This window comes from Pleurodeles waltl, chromosome 1_1 (genome assembly GCF_031143425.1).
Source record: "Pleurodeles waltl isolate 20211129_DDA chromosome 1_1, aPleWal1.hap1.20221129, whole genome shotgun sequence".
NCBI classification, from domain to species: Eukaryota; Metazoa; Chordata; class Amphibia; order Caudata; family Salamandridae; genus Pleurodeles; species Pleurodeles waltl.
The window spans coordinates 852692314-852711670 of NC_090436.1; the positions used below are offsets into that span (position 1 = coordinate 852692314).

A 19357-nucleotide genomic window follows, 5' to 3' on the forward strand; every position below is an offset into this window, starting at 1 on the left:
TGGCTATTTTCGACCTGATGCCCCTGCAGTGTTCTCTCCTTGTTGTTGCAGGAGTGAGGTGGGGCCTTGGACTTTGTGATGTGGCCCACAAACATTGAGGACTGGGCAGTGTCCCTTGATTTGTAAATATGTATATACTTTTTTTATTTGGATGCACATCTTGCTACTAATTTATCTTATTACACTCCTTTTACTCTATAGTAGTTGTCCTTGCATTATTCTTGAGGGGTACAGGGTGAATATGTTATGTTATTGCATCTGGTTCTGTGTATGGTGTTGGGGGTGTTGCATGTGTGCGTCTCTCTCTTTTTCCTCCCTCCCTCCCCTGTGTGCTAGGCAGCAGTACTCACCGTGGTCGTCTTCGCCGGCGTTCGTAGTGGAGCAGGACGTAAAACATTGGGAATATGTGCAGCTCAGGCTCCATGGCGTCATGGTTGTTCCCTGAGTCTCCACAGGTGAGTTGTTTCCCTTCTGTGCAGTGGTTCCGCCAGGCTTTTGATGTCGTTGGTACTACCCCGAAAAAGGTGGCAGATTGGCCAGTCATAATACAGTGGGCAGAACATTGTCTTCCTCCTGGCTGTTGGCGGTTATCGCCGTGGTTCCTGTTGATTCCGCCCTGGCGGTCGGTGTGCTTAAGTGGCTGTCTTGTCTGAGCGGTTTCCGCCGTGGTCATAATTCCACGGGTATTACTGCCGGCCTGTTGGCGGTATTAACGCCACTTTATCACCGACCACCAGGGTTGTAATGAGGGCCTTAGTCTAAATCATACTAAGAAAAACCGTTGGTGGAGAGATCTCACTATACAAGGTAAGACTCTATCCCAGGGGCAGTTTTCAAAATGACATTCGTCTGCACCTTAGTTGTTAACCACTCCTCCCTTAGAACTTTGGCCCTCTCCCAGAATCGTTTTTTGATCCATGCAACATCAGCCTTTTTGATGAATTCCGGTTGCTCAAAACACCTTTCGCAACCCATCTTCTACAGGGATTCTTTAATGTAGCACAGCCAGGGTATGCGACCACCATTACCTAGATCCTTACAGTCCCTGATAATCAATTGATTCAGGTCCAATTCTGGATTAGACCGGACTTGAAACCACATAACAATGGGAGCCAAAGTCAACCTGCCTGATGTAGTCCAGTCCTAATTGCTCATGGATAATAAAGGTAAGGGCAGACTGCAGAAGACCGGAACCTCCTTTCAAAAACATTTTCCACTCTCTGAAACTCCCAGCAGTCCTTAATAGTTCACTGTAGCAATACACTTAGCTCCATAGACATTAAGCAAAGCTTGTATTGGCCTAGACCCTAGTCTACCTACAAACTCAAAAAGCCCTACCACAGCCCTGGCTTAAGCATTCCTCTTAAGCCTCCACTGCAGCCTCCACTGCAGCACCCATGAACCATTCTCATCGAACAGGACACCCACATAGGGAAATGTTGAGATCCTCGTTATCCAATGTCCTTCGCAAAAAAGAAATGCTTACAGCACTTCTCTCTACTCCCAATTCTCATTACATGAGATTTACTACAACTTATTTTCATATCTAGAGTGGACATGAAGCAAATGAAGGAATCAAGAAGCCTCTGAAGACCAACCGCAGTGCTGACTATCAACAAAGTATCATCCGCACAAACCACAGCCTGAATCAACAAAGAGCCAACACGTGGGATATCTTTTGTAGCTGACCCAAACACTGGGCGCATGCTGTTAATATATAGGGTGGACAAGAGTAGAGCCAAAATACAACCCTGCCTCACCCCTTTGTGGATACTAATCTGGTCAGTTAAAGACCCTTAATGGTTATACCTCACCCCCACCACCAATCCACGGTGAAGATCATTCAAAAAGTTAACCAGACTAGAGTCCATCCCTAGATCCATTAACATGAACCAGAGCTTAACGCTGTTGACCCGGTTAAAGGCCGAAGCCAGATCCATAAATGATGAGTAGAACCTTACCTGCTTGGCCACTGTATAATTGCCAACTATCAGATTCAAATTCAAGCACCGGTTAAGCGTACCCTGCCCCATTCTAAATCCATACTGAAAGCAGGAAACCACCTTCCGCTCCTCTAGCCAGTCCGACAGCCGTCCTATTTTTACCCTACCCAAGATCTTCATGGAGGAGTCAATAAGCGAGATGGGACTAACAACTAGGATCAGACCGAGCCCCCTTTTTAAACACAGTAAACAATGACAGAGCGCCGCCAAGAAGAGAAGGGGGGGCACCTCCCTCCAAGCCGCGCTGAACACAGAAACTTCAGCTTTGCCCACCCTTTCAGCATCATAGCAAAATAAATCAACAGGCACCCAGTCAGGTCTGGGGGCCTTATTCTTTGACACAGCTGCAATAGCAGTCCCGACTACCTCCACTGTAAACCTAGAAACCAAATCATCATCATTAGGCCAATGCTGAACTGGGGGATTTAGATTTTCTCTAGTACTGCCATAGATACTAGAAAAATGCTTAATCCACTTCACTGCTGGAATAATACAATCCATGGATCAACTAATTTCCTCAGTGAAAAAATAGGGTGATTGATAAGTTCCCAAAACCTGGAACTATCTTTCAGAAAAAGAGAATTCACTAAGTCATATCACATCTTTGATCAGTTTCTTACGAGCCTATAAAGCTGACATATAACTCCTCTGGAGCATGATGATTTTGGCCCCATTTTTGGGATCCTCCTTTAATGCTTGTTCAATCTGCAAAGGGCTTTAGTACAAATGGTATCAAACCACCTCTCCCCGGGACATTGCCTCTAGTTCCAGGAACTTTGAGCTTAACATTAAAATGCCCACAGATCCCGGTAAAGGCCTCCAGAATCAAACCATCCTCAATCCTCTCCCTATCCAAACACTGGTCCAAATCCAATTTACAAATGTTATCCAGGTCATCCAAATCGAGGCATGAAGGATCATATTCCATTTTAATCTGCGACCCTGATCTTGGCGAACAATTCTCAATTGTAAAGGGCCCCCCACTCCTCTCTGACACATCCTGACCAACACCCCAGTCTATAGCAGGAACAAGCGAAATGTGGCCAGTAAATCTGGTCACTGGACTTCAAAACAGCAAACAAACTTCATTAAAAAGGCACAAACAGAAATATGATCAATAACTGTGTTAGCACCTGCCTGTCAAAACGGTTTATTTTGACAGGTTGATATGCAGTTTTTACACTTCTACAGTTAGGCTACAGGGGTTAGACTGAAGTCATGTTTTATACGGTCTTTGTAGCGGATGTCACAACAGTGGCTGCAGTCCACTAATGACAATTAACTTACAGGCCCAGGGTATATTTTATAGTAGGCACTTATGAGTAAGTTAAAAATACCAATTGAGAATATGCCAATTCAACCACGTTTAAAGGGTGAACACAGGCACCTTACTACAAGTTAGTAGGGGTAAAGTGTGCACAGTTCTAAAACAAGCAAGAACATAGGGCCCAGCAATAGGTGAAAAATACGGAGGGACTCCTCAGCGATCAACAAGTGGCTGCACAAGAGTCCTGCAGGCCTACATTAGCAGTGGGGGCAAGCTCCCGATTTCACACTAACCTCACAATATTCTAGTATGTGGGCAGTGGCCTAGGCCTGAATTGTGAAATGAATGAGGTCCTGGACCTGACCTGTGGCTCGGAAAAGTACACTAAGCAAGCCCTTATTGCATTCACAGTGAGCTACTATTTGTCATCCCAAGTGTATATTGTGGGTGTTCATGTATGTGGCCTGACTGGTACATGTATTGTGTATGAGTAAGTCAGAGTAAGTAGGGTCTCTGGAATCCATACTGGAAGCCACTGGCCTGCCCTTGTACACAAGACGGAGATGAAGTTGTTTTCTCAGACAGCGAAAGTGTAGTGCTGAAATTCCAAAAGCTGGAGGCAGAAAATCTGCACACTGAATTGGGGAGAAGACAAGGGGGCTTATTTACATGCATAAAACTTTCCCATATAAAAAGTGACGCACCAGCGGCGCAAGAGACTTTTATATAGGCCCCAAGGGTCCTTTAGAAAGTAAATTTGACCTTTTACAAGGAGAAGCTGCATATTAGTCTTTCTGTAACACTTTCTAAAAAGAAAGAACCATTGGCCCATTTGTTCTTCCAGTTCCAAGTTCCCTATGACCAGGAAAGGAGTGAGGAAACAGTACTCACAAGACTGTAGGTTAACCAGAGCTGGTGCCTACCTGACAGCCAGCTTCCCAGAGGTGAGGGCTTATCACATAAAACCTTTCCTTTTATGGAAGAAGTTGTTTACCTGGGCTATGGTGCCTAGAAGCCAACCTGCCTGCTGAGAACAGAAGGAGCCCGACAACCCTGCACGAGTTGTGACTGTAGAGGAGGACCCAGAAGCACAAAACCCTGATGGGGTCTTCCAGAGGGAGGACAGCACACTGCATGCCCCAGATGTTGCCAGGCATTAGAATTTAAGTGGTGGTTCTATTCAAGAATGGCAGAATCGTGGACGTTTGTGCACTTTGACCAAGAAGCTAGACCTCTTCTCATTCTGTGTTGCTGTGACCAAGAATTGCGACCGCAGCTCATTCAGTGCTGCTATGAACAACGTGTGATTCCAGCTCATCTCGTGCTATGGTGACCCAGAGACTTATCCTGCCCACTTGTGCTTTTACACAACAAATAGCCCTCAGAAGCGAACAGGAGAGAGCTCTTCTTACAAGTATTCTTCTCATCATTACTTCAACTAGCCTTGAAAAGTCAATAGGTCTTTGTCAATGTGGTCTGGGGATACTGTGCAGCATCAGCAGAAAGAGAAAAGGATTTTGCTTATAGCTTTATTCTGCGGGTGTGCACATTTGTCACCACGCAATGCGCACAGCTACAGAATGATGGATGCCATTTTCCATTTTTTACTGACCAATTTAAGATTTAAAGATTATGGACGCCATTTAGACCAGGCAATACAAAGACTAAGTGCATGAAAGAGCTTTTGATACACTGGAGCATATAACAGCAAATGGAAGTCACCTGGTGTGCCAAAACAAAGTGCACAAAAAAATGCTTGCGAGGGGTGGAGAGAGAGTAAAGAAGGATCAGGTAGGTGGACACAATGTTGAGGGTGAGATAACATAGGAATAAAACCGAAAAGGAGGCAAAGTAGGACATGAGTGAAAAGAGCAGCACAGAGTGTGGTGGAGCAAGGGTAGTATAGTAAACAAGGAAGTGAGCATCACAAAGCATTGAGGGCCGGGGTAAAGCACACAACAGCGAGCAGCATACAAGAAGTAGCGGAACATCGAGTGCAGATGAGCAGTGGATGTTTGTAGCGAAGCAGAACATGAGCGAGAGCACTAGAAAATGCACAGACCCTCTTGAAATGATGTAAAGGAAAAAGAAAAAAGTAGTTTCCTAAATAGGAGTAATGAAAGAATATAAGCTATCCAATCAAAATGCTGGTAAGGAAGCTGCACTCCAGGGGCGGACAAACACAATAAGAGGAAGCAAACAATCCAATAAGAAGCAAGCAAATGTAGAGGACAATAAAACCTAACAATGATAAGCAGTGGGTGGGCTCTAAGCCACCTCCAAGGCTTTGGTAAGAATGCAATAGGGTTTTCCCAACCAGACAACCTGAGCTGTCCGATAGGCGAGATCTAAAAAAAACACACACAACAAAAAAAACAGTGTAAGGAACTATAAGAAGAGTGGGCTTTCTGTCATCCCTCTTCAGCCCTTGACTTTCATGTGTTTTTAATGGTTTGACATTGCTTAGATAGGTTGTCTGTTAAAAGCGTGGCATCTTGAAGATAGTTTCATTGTCACATTTATGTTTCCATTAGAATTTGCGGATGTAATGAAGTAGTTCTTTTGGTAAACTGCACATGCAACGTTAAGTAGCTCGAAATTGAGAAAACATGTTATTGGATGAATTTACTATAGCAAAAAATCTCATTGCCGATTTTTGGCTTTACTGTTAGTTGATTGGATGCTTACACGTCCCATAAAATAAAGGTACAGTGCGAATCACTAATTGCTCTTAAGCGTGCATCTGTTTTTTTCACGTCAATAACATGAAATTTACAGTAAAAACATGCTCGCACGTTTTATTTTTTTAAGAATTCAACAAAATACCAGCCCTTTGTCAAATGAATCTACTATACAATAAGTTTCTGTTTATACCCTTTTTATTTCAGCATTTGCAACCTTTCAGTAAAACTTCTGTCTCGATTTTGCCACACTCTTCTTTTCTTTTTGTGTGTAGGTTTGCTTTGCTAATGCAGTATGTTCAAAACAAACCGTTGCGATTATTATTGTTAGTAGTAAAGAAAAGCAGATACATGCAGCTGTCTTAATAAATCACTTGTTTCTTCAAGAGGACTGAATCTTTTATAATTTACGTGAGAAATGTAAACAAACAACTTATAACATCAAATACAAAAGCTCCACTTTAAAGGTAAATAGTGGGTCTTAATAATAATAGTACGGTTGTGTTTCTCATTACGAAGGCGCTGAATTGTAAGCAAAAAGCTAGGGTGAAGTGGAGGAGTGCCCAGCTGCTGCATCTGCATAATACAATGAGACAACCTGTTTGCAAATGTTAGTTGGAAAACTCGCCTTTCATACTCTACTTATTTCAGGTAGTTTTCACTTCAGGTGACATCTGAATACTTTTGCATCACTGCACCCTCTAAATACCTTTGACTTTCAGTGTATAAAATCCTGAAACTCCTATACAGAGAGGAAACCAAAAGGTATATAAACATTTTACATTGCTAGGCCAGATTCCCTGAACACAATGACTATGAAAATTACCTTCTGGGACATTGGCCTTGCCGGAGCTGCATTCTTTGAATCAAATCCTATACAAAGCTTTATGGACCTTAGGACTCATCATTGGAAAACCCAGCAGAAGGAAATTATGGAGAATTAATCGGCTGAAATAACAGGAGTGACAGACAAGAATACATGACTGGGAAATAGGATGATTGCACCCATTGAGATCTTTTCATTGTCTCAGTAAAAGAATAAGACTATCCACAGGAAAATGAAGAGGTGCATTGGGAGAGAAAGAGGGTTGGGAACGAGACCTCTGGCTAGAGGTATTGGAAACCTTTCTTAGTGGGGCACTTCCTAGGGAATCTCTGGTGATGAAGTGCAAGACTGTTGTTGGGACAGTAATGTGTTTGGCATGGAACAGAGATGTGTACATTGACCCAGACCTACCTGCAAGTGAGTCTGATGGGCAAGATAAAAATTTTCTTGTGGGACCTAAGGACTGAAGTTCCAAGGGTGTTGCAAACACAGAGTGGAGCACTTAGTGACAGTCCTTCCCTGCAAAAACCTTATTCACATTGTTCTCAATCATATCCATCTGGAGGGAGGGTGAATAAGGGGATTTGCCTTTGAACTTGAGTTCTATCGATCCAAAGCCAAGTTAATTTAATTCAGGTACCAAATATTACAGCTGGTGCAAGGGAAGGTCAGGACTCCCTAATAAAGATATTAATTGGTTACGGGATATTAGGAACTGCTACTCGATTATGAGGAGTGACCTTTTAAGAGCTGAGAGGATTGAAACCCCCGGTGACCCCTATGATTTGGTGAGAGTTGTTTTCAAGCACAAAGGCTTGGGGGATGCCTTACGTCTACTGATGCATGTAAAATCTGTAGTGCTTAAACCCAAATTCAGATTAAGTATAAAGTTCAAGCTAAAGCACCAATAACAGGAGAATTGTTGCATGCTGCAATTCTAGATGAACAGTGGATATCAAGGATAAGAGGGCCTAGTGAAGCCAACTGGCTGTGTGTAAGCAGTTCATGTATAAAACAATTTGGTGAGAAGCAATGCTGGTACAGAGCTCGGGGTTAAGAGTACAGCTTTAGCTACATACGGGGAATGTAAGAACTACCTTGCAGTAACAAGGGATGGTGGGGAAATGTCCTTGAAGAATATTGGCAGGGAATATCCGCTGGAGAATTATAACAGGGCAATCAGTGGCTGTGGGTTGGGGCTAGTATTGTATGTGACCCTTTAATTCCCAAAGATGGCCAGTCCAAACAGATCAAAGTTTTGTCTTGGAATGTAGCTGGAATTAGTATGAAGCTAGCTGAATTAGAATGGGGCTTCTTCATAGACAGCCACGATACATGCCTCTTCCAGGAGACTTAAAGAACAGCTCCTATATTCAGAAATGGTTTACATAATATTGTAAAAAGGCTGTTCAGTCAAGCACAGGGGAACCATCAGGAGGGGTTGTCTAATGATTTGGGTTACTATAGTGCTCCAATGTAAAATCAGATCTGTCTCTGTTGACTCTCCAGACATACTGGTGTTCAGGGGGACCTTCCTTTGTGCAGCTCTCTGGAACTATTCAATTTATATATAATTGGGAGAATGTTTGCAATGGTGAGTCCAAGGTTATAAACATGCATGAGAACACCCTTCTAGAGTTGTTAGAAATCGGGTCTGTAGTTCGCAGTGGTTTGCACTCTATCCAATTAGGGACCCTCACTCTAGTCAGGGTAAGGGAACCACACAGCCAAGATAATCCCTGCTCAACCCCCCTCCCCTCGGTAGCTTGGCACAAGCAGTCTGGCTTATCTCAGAGGCAATGTGTAAAGTATTCCATACTAATTTAGAACAATGGCCAATATTTATCTGGGTAAAACAAGACCAAAATGACAAAAGTCCAACATACACAAGCAAAGATATAAGTTTTAAAAGATTGAATGCAATTGTAGTTCCTTGAAATCAATGAAGCACTTCACTGAGGCAAACTTCCTGAGATGTGTCAAAAACAGACTATGCAGTCTGCAGGGGAGGTGATGCATCAAAAAAGCCAGGCATGCGTTGTTTCCTTACTGTTGCAGGGGAGGTGATGTGTTGGTTCCTTACTGCTAAGCAGGGGAGGTGATGCGTCAGTTCCTTCCTGCCGCAAAGGAGGTAATGTGTCAGTTACGGCACAAAGTGACTGTTCCTTACTGCGGTGCTGTGTCGATGAAGAAAATGGTGCCCAGGGACGATGTGTCTGAAGTCAAGCCACGATGTGTTGATCTCACAGCGATGAAGCAGGGGTTGCATCAGTGTCAGGGAAATGCATCACAGACTCCAGTGATGCCATGCTAGAAACTCATGCAGCAGTGGTTCTTCTGATGTGCTGCTATGGAAAGCTGGGGCCTGTGTTGAAAACTGTGGTGGCTGCATCAAGCGGGGACCACGATCCGGTGCAGGCAGCGGCAATACGTCAAATTCTTGCAGGGATGAATCGGTTCGGAATGACAGTGAGCTGATGTGGGGATTTTCTTCTTGGAGCACACAAAAAGCCTCCTTCAAGGGCCCAGACTGGATTTGGCACCACTTGACAGGACAGAGCTGTCAGCGGAGGAGCTCAGGTGCTGGCAGATGATGTCTTTGATGTCCCTGAGACCTCTTAAAAGGAGGCAAACTCAACTCAAGGCCTTGGAGAACCTTGGACAGTGATATGTAGAAAGCAAAGTACAGTCCTTTCACTCCCAGGACAGAAGCAGCAGGCCAGTACAACAAAGCAACAGGCAGAGTGGCAGTCCTTCCTATAGGATACAGCTCTTCTCCCTGGCTGAATGTCTTCAATCCACAAGAGGTCTAACTTTGTGGGGTCAGAGGTCCAGTACTTATACCCATTTATGTCTTTGAAGTTGGAAAACTTCCAAGAGATGGCTTTGTAGTGCACAAGACCCTGTCTTTCCTGACCTGGCCCCAGACATACCCCAGAGGGTTTGAGAATGTTTTGTGTAAGGACAGGCACAGCCCTATTCAGGTGCAAGAGTCAGCTCCTCTCACCACTCTAACTCAGGAATAATCATCAGGATATATAGGACACAACTCAGCTACCTTTGTGCGACTGTCTAGAGTAATCTTGACCCAGATGTGTATGCCACAGACAGGCAGAGCCACAGAATGGTTAAGCAAGAAAATGCCCAAAAATTGCATTTTATAACTTACAATTTAAAACCCCACTTCACCAAAAGATGTATTTTTAAATTGTGAGTAGAGGGACCCTAAACTCTATACATTAAGGCAATCCCCGTGTAACTCAATGGGACAGATAGTGAAATACTGCTAAATTCGGTTTTCACTATCAGGACATGTAAAACACACCAGTACATGTCCTACCATCTACTACACTACACCCTGCCCCTGGGGCTGCCTTGAGCCTACCTCAGAGGGTGACATACATGTAATAAAAGGGAAGGTTTGGGCGTGCAAGTGGCTGTACTTGTCAGCTCGAAATAGCAGTATATAACTGCACATGGAGACACTACAGTGGCAGGTCTGAGATATGTTTACAGGGCTACTCATGTGGGTGGCACAATCAGTGCTGCAGGCCCACAAGTAGCGTTTGATTTACAGGCCCTGGGCACACATGGTGACTATATTGGGGACTTACTAGTAAATCAAATATGCCAGTCATGGATAAACCAATCACCAATACTATTTAGACAGAGATATTGCACTTTAGCACTAGTCAGCAGTAGTAAAGTGTCCAGAGTCCTAAAGCCAGCAAAAAACAAATTCACCACAGGATCAAAAACAGGAGTCCAGCAGCAAAAAGACAGGCTAAGAGCTGACAGATCTAACAAGAGTTAACTGTTAAAGGAAGCTTAATAGTGTGAGGAGATCTAAGTACAACAATTGAACTGCTGCTGGCCGTCCCGGAAGATCTAACATCTGAGCAAGATAGTAAGTTGAAAATTCCCTAGTTAGAGCTGCCTCTAGTGAAACGGATGCCTAGGGCGACGCAGTTGCTGGCACTGGCGTTAAGGTGTGATTTAAGAGCAGCAAATGGAGAACTCCCTCAGATAGCAAAAGCAGATATAATTTTGATAGACTGGGCCACTCTAGCCGAATAGATTACTCATTAATTCATATGAAGCTATGGCCTTTTTATTATATGATTGTAATAAATAGGATCGAGAGTGATCATAGTGCCTTGAGCTTGACTATTGGGAAACATAGCGGAGAGACCTTTGCCTATAGGTAGTAGATCTGTAGGGGATATTCCCATAATGATATAGGAAAAGCCATCTGGTGGCAGTGGGTAGTTAGGAACCCAGAGGTTTTAGAAGCAGTAGTTATTAAGTTTGTAGAGGAGGCAGGACAATTGAATTACCTCTCCCTCAGGGACAGAGAAACAGCTCTACAGGATGGGCATGAAGCACTTTTCCCACTGATCAGAGTTTTTAGCCCAAGGAAAAAGGGATGATACTAAAAACTTGAGGGATGTAACAAAGTACAATAAAGCATGTAGGACAGTGGAAGCATGCTTAACAACCACAGTTAAAACTAAGTGTAGGAGTGATCTGGTGATATGTAGGGCAGTATATGGAAGGGAACTGGCTAAAGCTAAGAAAGAATGGGAGAAAACCTTATGGGAAAACCTGTATCAAACCATGAATAAGGATAAAAAACATTTTGGAAAATAGCTGCAGAGAATGTTAATGGTAACCGGGGTGAACTGGAATATTTTGTCCAGTCCCAGGACTGGGCGGTCCATTTGAGTAACCTACTGGTAGCCATTAATACTAGACTAGCATCCAGAGCACCAGACCCGGACAGGATCCCTAATAACCTATACCTGGACCACCCTGAAGTGTGGGGTCCTTATATTAAGCTCCTATCTAATGCAATTTTGAAGGGTATGGAGATACTATCTGGCAGATGGCAGAAATAATACCAGTTTATAAAAAGGGCCAACGTAGTGATCCAAGTAACTATTGGCCAATTAGTTTGGGAGGTGCGCTGCAGAAGAGCTTCTGCAAATAGGTGCTAGTTCATCTCCAAGACTGAAAAAAGGATAATGATGTGTTGACAGATTACCAGGCGGGTTTCAGAGGTGGTATAAACACTATCGATGAAGTCTTTCAAGATATTTGCATCTATTGGAAGACTGCAGCAATCAACAGGGGCAGACTGAATGTCGCCTTTGTTGATTTGTGTACAGCTTTCGACTCGGCACCCAGGATAGGTTGTAGATAGTTTTGGCTAGGATTCCCTCAAATCTGTTGTCCATCATCGTGCGATTACATGCAGAAAGCTATGCATGAGTAAGGTGGGGGGGAGGGGCTAGGGCCAAATAATTGACTCAATAAGGGTCAAGGAGTTAGGCAAGGTTGCATCATGGCCCCTACACTATTTTCATTGTATATAAATAGGGTTGTGGAATTGCTGGACAGAGATGGGTGAGAGTCACCAAAAATGGCTTGGCAGAGGGTGCCCGCCCTGCTCTTTGCTGATGACAGTCTACTGTTCTCCAACATCCCCTTAGGTTACCAACGGTTGTTGACTAAGTTTAATGCATTCTGTGCAGAGCAGAGCTAAATAGCTTGAAGACCTTTTTATTTATTTTTAGCCCTACAAAGTTAACCGTCCTGCGGCACAGTGCTGCTATGCCGAGGATGTAACCATTACGTCCTCGGCACACAGCCCAGAGGGAGCACCGCTCCCTCTGTGTGCTTCCCCCCACCCCCCCAAAGGCAGGGATGGAAGGGGAAGCCCTTCTCCTTCCACCCCCGACCCCCACCCCACATCCCCTGTGATAGCACGCGAGCGCGTGCTGTTTGTCACAGAGCCTCCCCCATCGCGCTGGAAGCTCAGCTTCCAGCTCAATTGAAAGAGAAATGCTTTGCATTTCTCTTTCGATTAAGTGGGGGAGGCCCGGAGAGGCTTCAAAGGGAAGGAAATGTATTTCCTTCCCTTTGAAGTCTCTCCTAGCATTTCAAAAGCCGGATTGCTTGCAAACCTGGTCAGAGCCCCACAAGTCACCCCATCTTGGATTCCCCTGGGTTTCTAGTTTTCAAAAATGCGCTGGTCTGCTAGGTTTCCCCAGGTGCCGGCTGAGCTAGAGGCCAAAATCCACAGGTAGGTGTCCACGTTGTGTTTTGGGCCATTTCCTTTCGCGGGCGCTAGGCCTACCCACACAAGTGAGGTACCATTTTTAATCGAGAGACTTGGGGGGAACGCTGGGTGGAAGGAAATTTGTGGCTCCCCTCAGATTCCAGGACTTTCTGTCACCGAAATGAGAGGAAAATGTGTTTTTTTAGCCAAAGTTTGAGGTTTGCAAAGGATTCTGGGTAACAGAACCTGGTCAGAGCCCCACAAGTCACCCCGTCTTGGATTCCCCTAGGTCTCTAAATTTCAAATGCACAGGTTTGGCAGGTTTCCCTAGGTGCCGGCTGAGCTAGAGGCCAAAATCTACAGGTAGGCACTTTGCAAAAAACACCTCTGTTTTCTTTAAAAAAATGTGATGTGTCCACGTTGCGTTTTGGGGCGTTTCCTGTCGCGGGCACTAGGCCTACCCACACAAGTGAGGTATCATTTTTATCGGGAGACTTGGGGGAACATAGATTAGCAAAACAAGTGTTATTGCCCCTTGTCTTTCTCAACCTTTTTTCCTTCCAAATATAAGAGTGTGTGTAAAAAAGACATCTATTTGAGAAATGCCCTGTAATTCACATGCTAGTATGGTCACCCCGGAATTCAGAGATGTGCAAATAACCACTGCTCCTCAAAACCTTATCTTGTGCCCATTTTGGAAATACAAAGGTTTTCTTGATAGCTATTTTTCACTCTTTATATTTCAGCAAATGAATTGCTGTATACCCGGTATAGAATGAAAACGCACTGCAGGGTGCAGCTCATTTATTGTCTCTGGTTACCTATGGTTCTTGATGAACCTACAAGCCTTATATATCCCCGCAACCAGAGGACTCCAGCAGACGTAACGGTATATTGCTTTCGAAAATCTGACATTGCAGGAAAAAGTTACAGAGTAAAACGTAGAGAAACATTTATGTTTTTTTCACCTCAATTTCAATATTTTTCTTTTTCAGTTGTTATTTTCTGTAGGAAACCCTTGTAGGATCTACACAAATGACCCCTTGCTGAATTCAGAATTTTGTCTACTTTCCAGAAATGTTTAAGTTTCTGGGATCCAGCATTGGTTTCATGCCCATTTCTGTCACTGACTGGAGGAGGCTGAAAGCACAAAATTTTTTAAAAATGGGGTATGTCCCAGTAAAATGACAAATTTGTGTTGCAAAATTGGGTTTTCCGATTCAAGTCTGCCTGTTCCTGAAAGCTGGTGATTTTAGCACCGCAAACCCTTTGTTGATGCCATTTTCAGGGAAAAAACCACAAGCTTTCTTCTGCAGCCACTTTTTCCCATTTAAAAAAAAAAAAACGAAATTCACTGTATTTTGGCTAATTTCTTGGCCTCCTTCAGGGGAACCCACAAAGTCTGGGTACCTCTAGAATCCCTAGGATGTTGGAAAAAAAGGACGCAAATTTGGCTTGGCTAGCTTATGTGGACAAAAAGTTATGAGGGCCTAAGCGCGAACTGCCCCAAATAGCCAAAAAAAGGCTCGGCACAGGAGGGGGGAAAGGCCTGTCAGCGAAGGGGTTAAAGAATCACACATGCAATATGTATGTATGCAAGGATCCAACTGAACTGGTCTCCAATTTTGATTAACCTGGGTTTAAGATTAACCCAAATAACTGGGCTTTGCAAATGCAAACAGAATATGTTAATTACACTGTAAGCATCCATTGGCAGTGTATAGCGTTGTAGATTTAAATGCTTAGCAAACTCTTGCCATCTAGTGTTTGGCTTGGACGTTTGCAACTTGTTTTTCTTCAAAGAAGTCTTTAGTCACGAGGTATGGTGATGCCTCCTCTAGTCTGTATTGCACATGGTCATCAGCTCCTTTGTTAGATTCTTTTTGGCTCATTGGTTAAGCTTAGGATAGGAGCAGTAAAAAATTAGATGAATATGCAAGTAATGATTTGATAAGGAGGAGTGTTTGAGTAATGTGTACGTCATTAGCTTCTGGGAGGAGGGTGGGTGCATATGAATATACAGCACTACACCCTACAAATGTATACTTACAGGATAACATATTACAGGTGTAGCATGTGTTGGCTGTAGATGCATATGCTTAGCAACAAATGTAAAGCAGAGCTTCCCAAATGGAGTGGCTAGCGAATGGTTAACATAGATGCACAAGAAGAAGTGTTTGTAATACATCCTGGCCCACCCTAGATTGTTGTTAGCTAAGACATCAACACAATAGTGTTTTGTGAATGTATGTGGGTTATTCCATGTAGCTGCTTTGCAGATATCCATCTGTGGACTGTTTGCTAGGAAAGCCTTAGAGGCTCTTTCTTTACCTGTAGACGGAGCTCTTGGAGCAGCAAGTAACAATTGCTTAGCTTTGTAGTCGCCAATTTGAATGCATTTTTACTATCCACCTTGTGATTCCTGCTTTAGATATTGGCGAAACCTTTTAAAGGTTTTAAAAAGGCTATGAAGAGTTGCTGAGTTTAGCGAAAACGTTTTGTCCTCTCAATGTTTTATATTATAGCGCTTTTAACATTAAAGGTATGTAAAGCTCTTTCCGCCATTAAGTCTGGTTTCAGAACGAACACTGGTAGCTCAATGGTTTGGTTAATGTTAAAAGCAATTACCACTTTAGGGAGAAATTTTGAGTTTGTTCTTAGGAGCAATTTATCTGGCTAGATTTGGAAGAAAGGTTCTTCTAGAGTGAACACTAGGAAGTCACTTATCCATCTTAAAGATTTTACAGCCACCAAGAACGCTACATTCTATGTGAGGAGCTGTAGATCACACAAATGCAATGTTTCAAAAGCTAGACCCATAAGCCTGGTAAGAACTATATTAAGGTTCCAGACTGGTGCTGGTGGGACGGAGGAAGGAATGACTCTTCAATCCCTCCATAAAGGCTTTAATGACTGGATTTTTAAACAAAGACATGTGTTGTCCGTTTTGCATCTGCGCAGCGAGCGCTGCTAAGTGTAGCCTAAGTCATGTATGCAAAGCCTGCTTGCTGTGAATGGAGTAGGTACCATAGGGGAAAGTGGCTGGATTCATTTTGCTGGACAATAATGCACAAATCTCTTCCATTCAGCTTTGTGACATGCCCATGTGGTAGGTCTGCAAGCTTCTTTTGGAATGGTCATACATTCTTGTGTAAGATTGAGGTACCCAATTTCTAAGACTTCAGGAGCCAGATCACTAGATTCAGTTGTTTGGGGTTGGGGTGCATATGCCTTCCATTGCCCATGAGTGAGAAGATGTGGCCAGACTGGCAGCTTCTTGAGTGGCACAACCAATTGTAGTAGGGTTGTGATCCATGCTTGTCAAGCCCATATTGGGACGATTAGAATGAGTGTGAAGGATGTTTGTGTGAACCACATAAGGAATGAGTGGGAGAGGAAGAAAAGTGTAAGCAAATATTTCTGACTGGATGATCCATTGGTCATTGCCTTTGGACTGTGGGTGAGGAGACCTGGAGGCAAAGCTTTCGTATTTTGAACCCTGATGTGTGGCAAAGACATCTATCTTTGGGGTTCCCCACCGTTGGAAGTATGAGTGGAGCAGTGTTGTATTGATGGGGGTGTGCACGCTTTGTTGGTTTGTAACTTACATTTCATGGGTACCTAATTCTAATGAAAGAAGTCCCTCCGAGTGGTGCATCAAGAGGATGAGCTCTATACCAGCAAGGTCCCTCGGTATGCAAAGGCAAAACCATCAAAAGGTATTTTCTCTTAAAATACACCAGTGTTGTGCCCAAGTCCACATTGGGCTCTTCCTACCAAGGACATATCTTTGCAGTAAAAGAAATCTGTTTGCCTTCAGCATAATTGTTTTAAACCATTCAATTTTTAGCACTATCAATGAAGCAAAATGAACCAGGCCTATGTATGTGTTAGGCCATATAAGTAAATTAGGCAATAGGGGGAACAAATGGATTTATTTACAGGACAAGTAGATTTCAGTAGCATTCTGCCCTTTGGTCACGTAACATTTAAAAACATTTCTACATCCCTGACAAGAGTGTCTGTGATTCAGAACAAAACATACTGCTCATTTATTGTCATGAAGGGTTTGTATTAGCACTCACTGAGGCTCCTCAAAGTATAACTGCATTTAAATGAATCAGAAGAAACACTTCTATTTGATGTTAAGGTTTACCTTAGTTCCGAGGGATACTGAGTTTGTCCCCAGGTCTTTTACCCATGCCAGGATTACACTTCTTGCTTTCTATTAGCACTGATATATTGGGGCCTACTTCTAGTGTTATTAAATGCACAAACTCTGATCTTGGGTAGGACATTGACTACCCCCAAATTCCTTTAGGCTCTGGCAGACGCCAGGGTGACCTGAGTAGCAAGGGTGCAACTCTATCATTCCATTAATATACACCCTTAAAAGTAAATTCAAATGAAATACTCTTTGTTAGAGCTCGAACCAGCCCTGTCTACTTTTCTGGCTGACACCCACCTGTGTGAATGAATGTTAAACATACACATTAAGCAAGGAAACGTCCCATGTCATGCCAATTAACAGAATACATATTTTAATACAGGTATACACTTAGTCTGAAACCAAAGAACAGCATTACCACATTGATAGCTTCTGCAGTTCAGACTCAAAGGTATCAAAGCAGATTAAAACACATGCACAGAATGTTGAGTATTTTCCGTTAGGTATGCTTACCTCTATGTGAAATCCATACTGCAATATAACATTTTTTATATCTTCATAACTCAGTTCTATTGAAAGTTCATTTGCCAAATTTTCAAAGTGATATAACAGAGGACCTAAAACAGGATATACAATGCATCACAGTTATCTGGTCATATCTGATGTCAAAGAAAAGCATTTAACCTTTGAAATTCATCAATAGCTAAATCTGCAGAGATCTGCAGAGACCAGTTTTTCACAGGTCCACTCAAACCATCCCTAGATAGTAATAACGGATTCCCCGATGGTCAAATGTTTACTGTAAAAGTATCTGAACTGTAAATCCAAATAAAGAGCAAATGAAAAACAACCAATGGATTTCTTGACATCACTGGATTAGGAGATAATAGTTATAATATGACGTTTGTTCAACATACGGCTTGTGACCAACTTTAGAAAGATGACCTAAACAAACACACACTATATATATCTATATATATATATATATATATATATATATATATATATATATATATATGGAAAATGTCACTTACCCAGTGTACATCTGTTCGTGGCATGGGACGCTGCAGATTCACATGCTGTGCATTATCCTGCCATCTAGTGTTGGGCTCGGAGTGTTACAAGTTGTTTTTCTTCGAAGAAGTCTTTTCGAGTCACGAGACCGAGGGACTCCTCCCTTTCGGCTCCATTGCGCATGGGCGTCGACTCCATCTTAGATTGTTTTCCCCGCAGAGGGTGATGTAGGAGTTGTGAATATACTAGATGTGCCCATGCAATGGAATAGGTATGTATGTACATAATGTGTATTAAAATAATATTTATTTACAAATTTACAATTTTCATTCAACTAATAACGGCTACAGGCTTCCGGGGAGGTGGGAGGGCGCATGTGAATCTGCAGCGTCCCATGCCACGAACAGATGTACACTGGGTAAGTGACATTTTCCGTTCGGTGGCATGTGTAGCTGCAGATACACATGCTGTGCATAGACTAATAAGCAGTAATCTCCCCCAAAAAGCGGTGGCTTAGCCTGTAGGAGTTAAGGTTGTCTGAAATAATGTTCTTAATACAGCCTGTCCTACTGTGGCTTGTTGTGTTGTTAACAAATCTACACAGTAATGCTTCGTGAATGTATGAGGCGTAGACCAGGTGGCTGCCTTACAAATTTCTGTCATAGGTATATTCCCCAGAAAAGCCATTGTGGTGCCTTTTTTCCTAGTGGAATGCGCTCTTGGTGTAATAGGTAGATCTCTTTTTGCTTTAATATAGCAAGTTTGAATACATTTAACTATCCATCTGGCAATGCCTTGTTTGGATATAGGTTTACCTGCATGAGGTTTTTGGAAGGCTACGAACAATTGTTTTGTTTTACGAAATTGTTTTGTTCTGTCAATATAATACATTAGTGCTCTTTTTATGTCTAATGTATGTAAGGCTCTTTCGGCTATGAGTCTGGTTGTGGAAAGAAGACTGGGAGTTCCACAGTTTGGTTTAGGTGGAATGGCGATATGACCTTTGGTAGGAATTTGTACGGAGAACCACTTTATGTTTATGTATTTGTATAAAGGGTTCTTGTATAGTAAATGCTTGTATCTCACTTACTCTTCTAAGTGATGTGATAGCTATTAGAAAGGCTACTTTCCAAGTTAAGTATTGCATTTCACAAGAGTGCATGGGTTCGAATGGTGGTCCCATGAGTTGTGTTAATACAATATTAAGGTTCCACGAAGGTACTGGTGGTGTTCTTGGGGGTATGATTCTTTTTAGTCCCTCCATAAATGTTTTGATGACTGGGATTCTAAAAAGCGATGTTGAATGTGTAATCTGCAGATAGGCAGATGATGTTGTG

General features: G+C 42.9%; 1 protein-coding gene across 1 annotated transcript in view; it reads right to left on the reverse strand.

Moving 5' to 3' along the window:
• Positions 1-19357, reverse strand: part of CARNMT1 (carnosine N-methyltransferase 1) — a 340569-nt gene that overhangs the window by 37402 nt on the left and 283810 nt on the right. The window contains exon 9 of the mRNA XM_069229159.1: positions 17520-17623. Coding sequence (XP_069085260.1) covers positions 17520-17623 — 104 coding nt within the window. The remainder of the gene's footprint in view (positions 1-17519; positions 17624-19357) is intronic.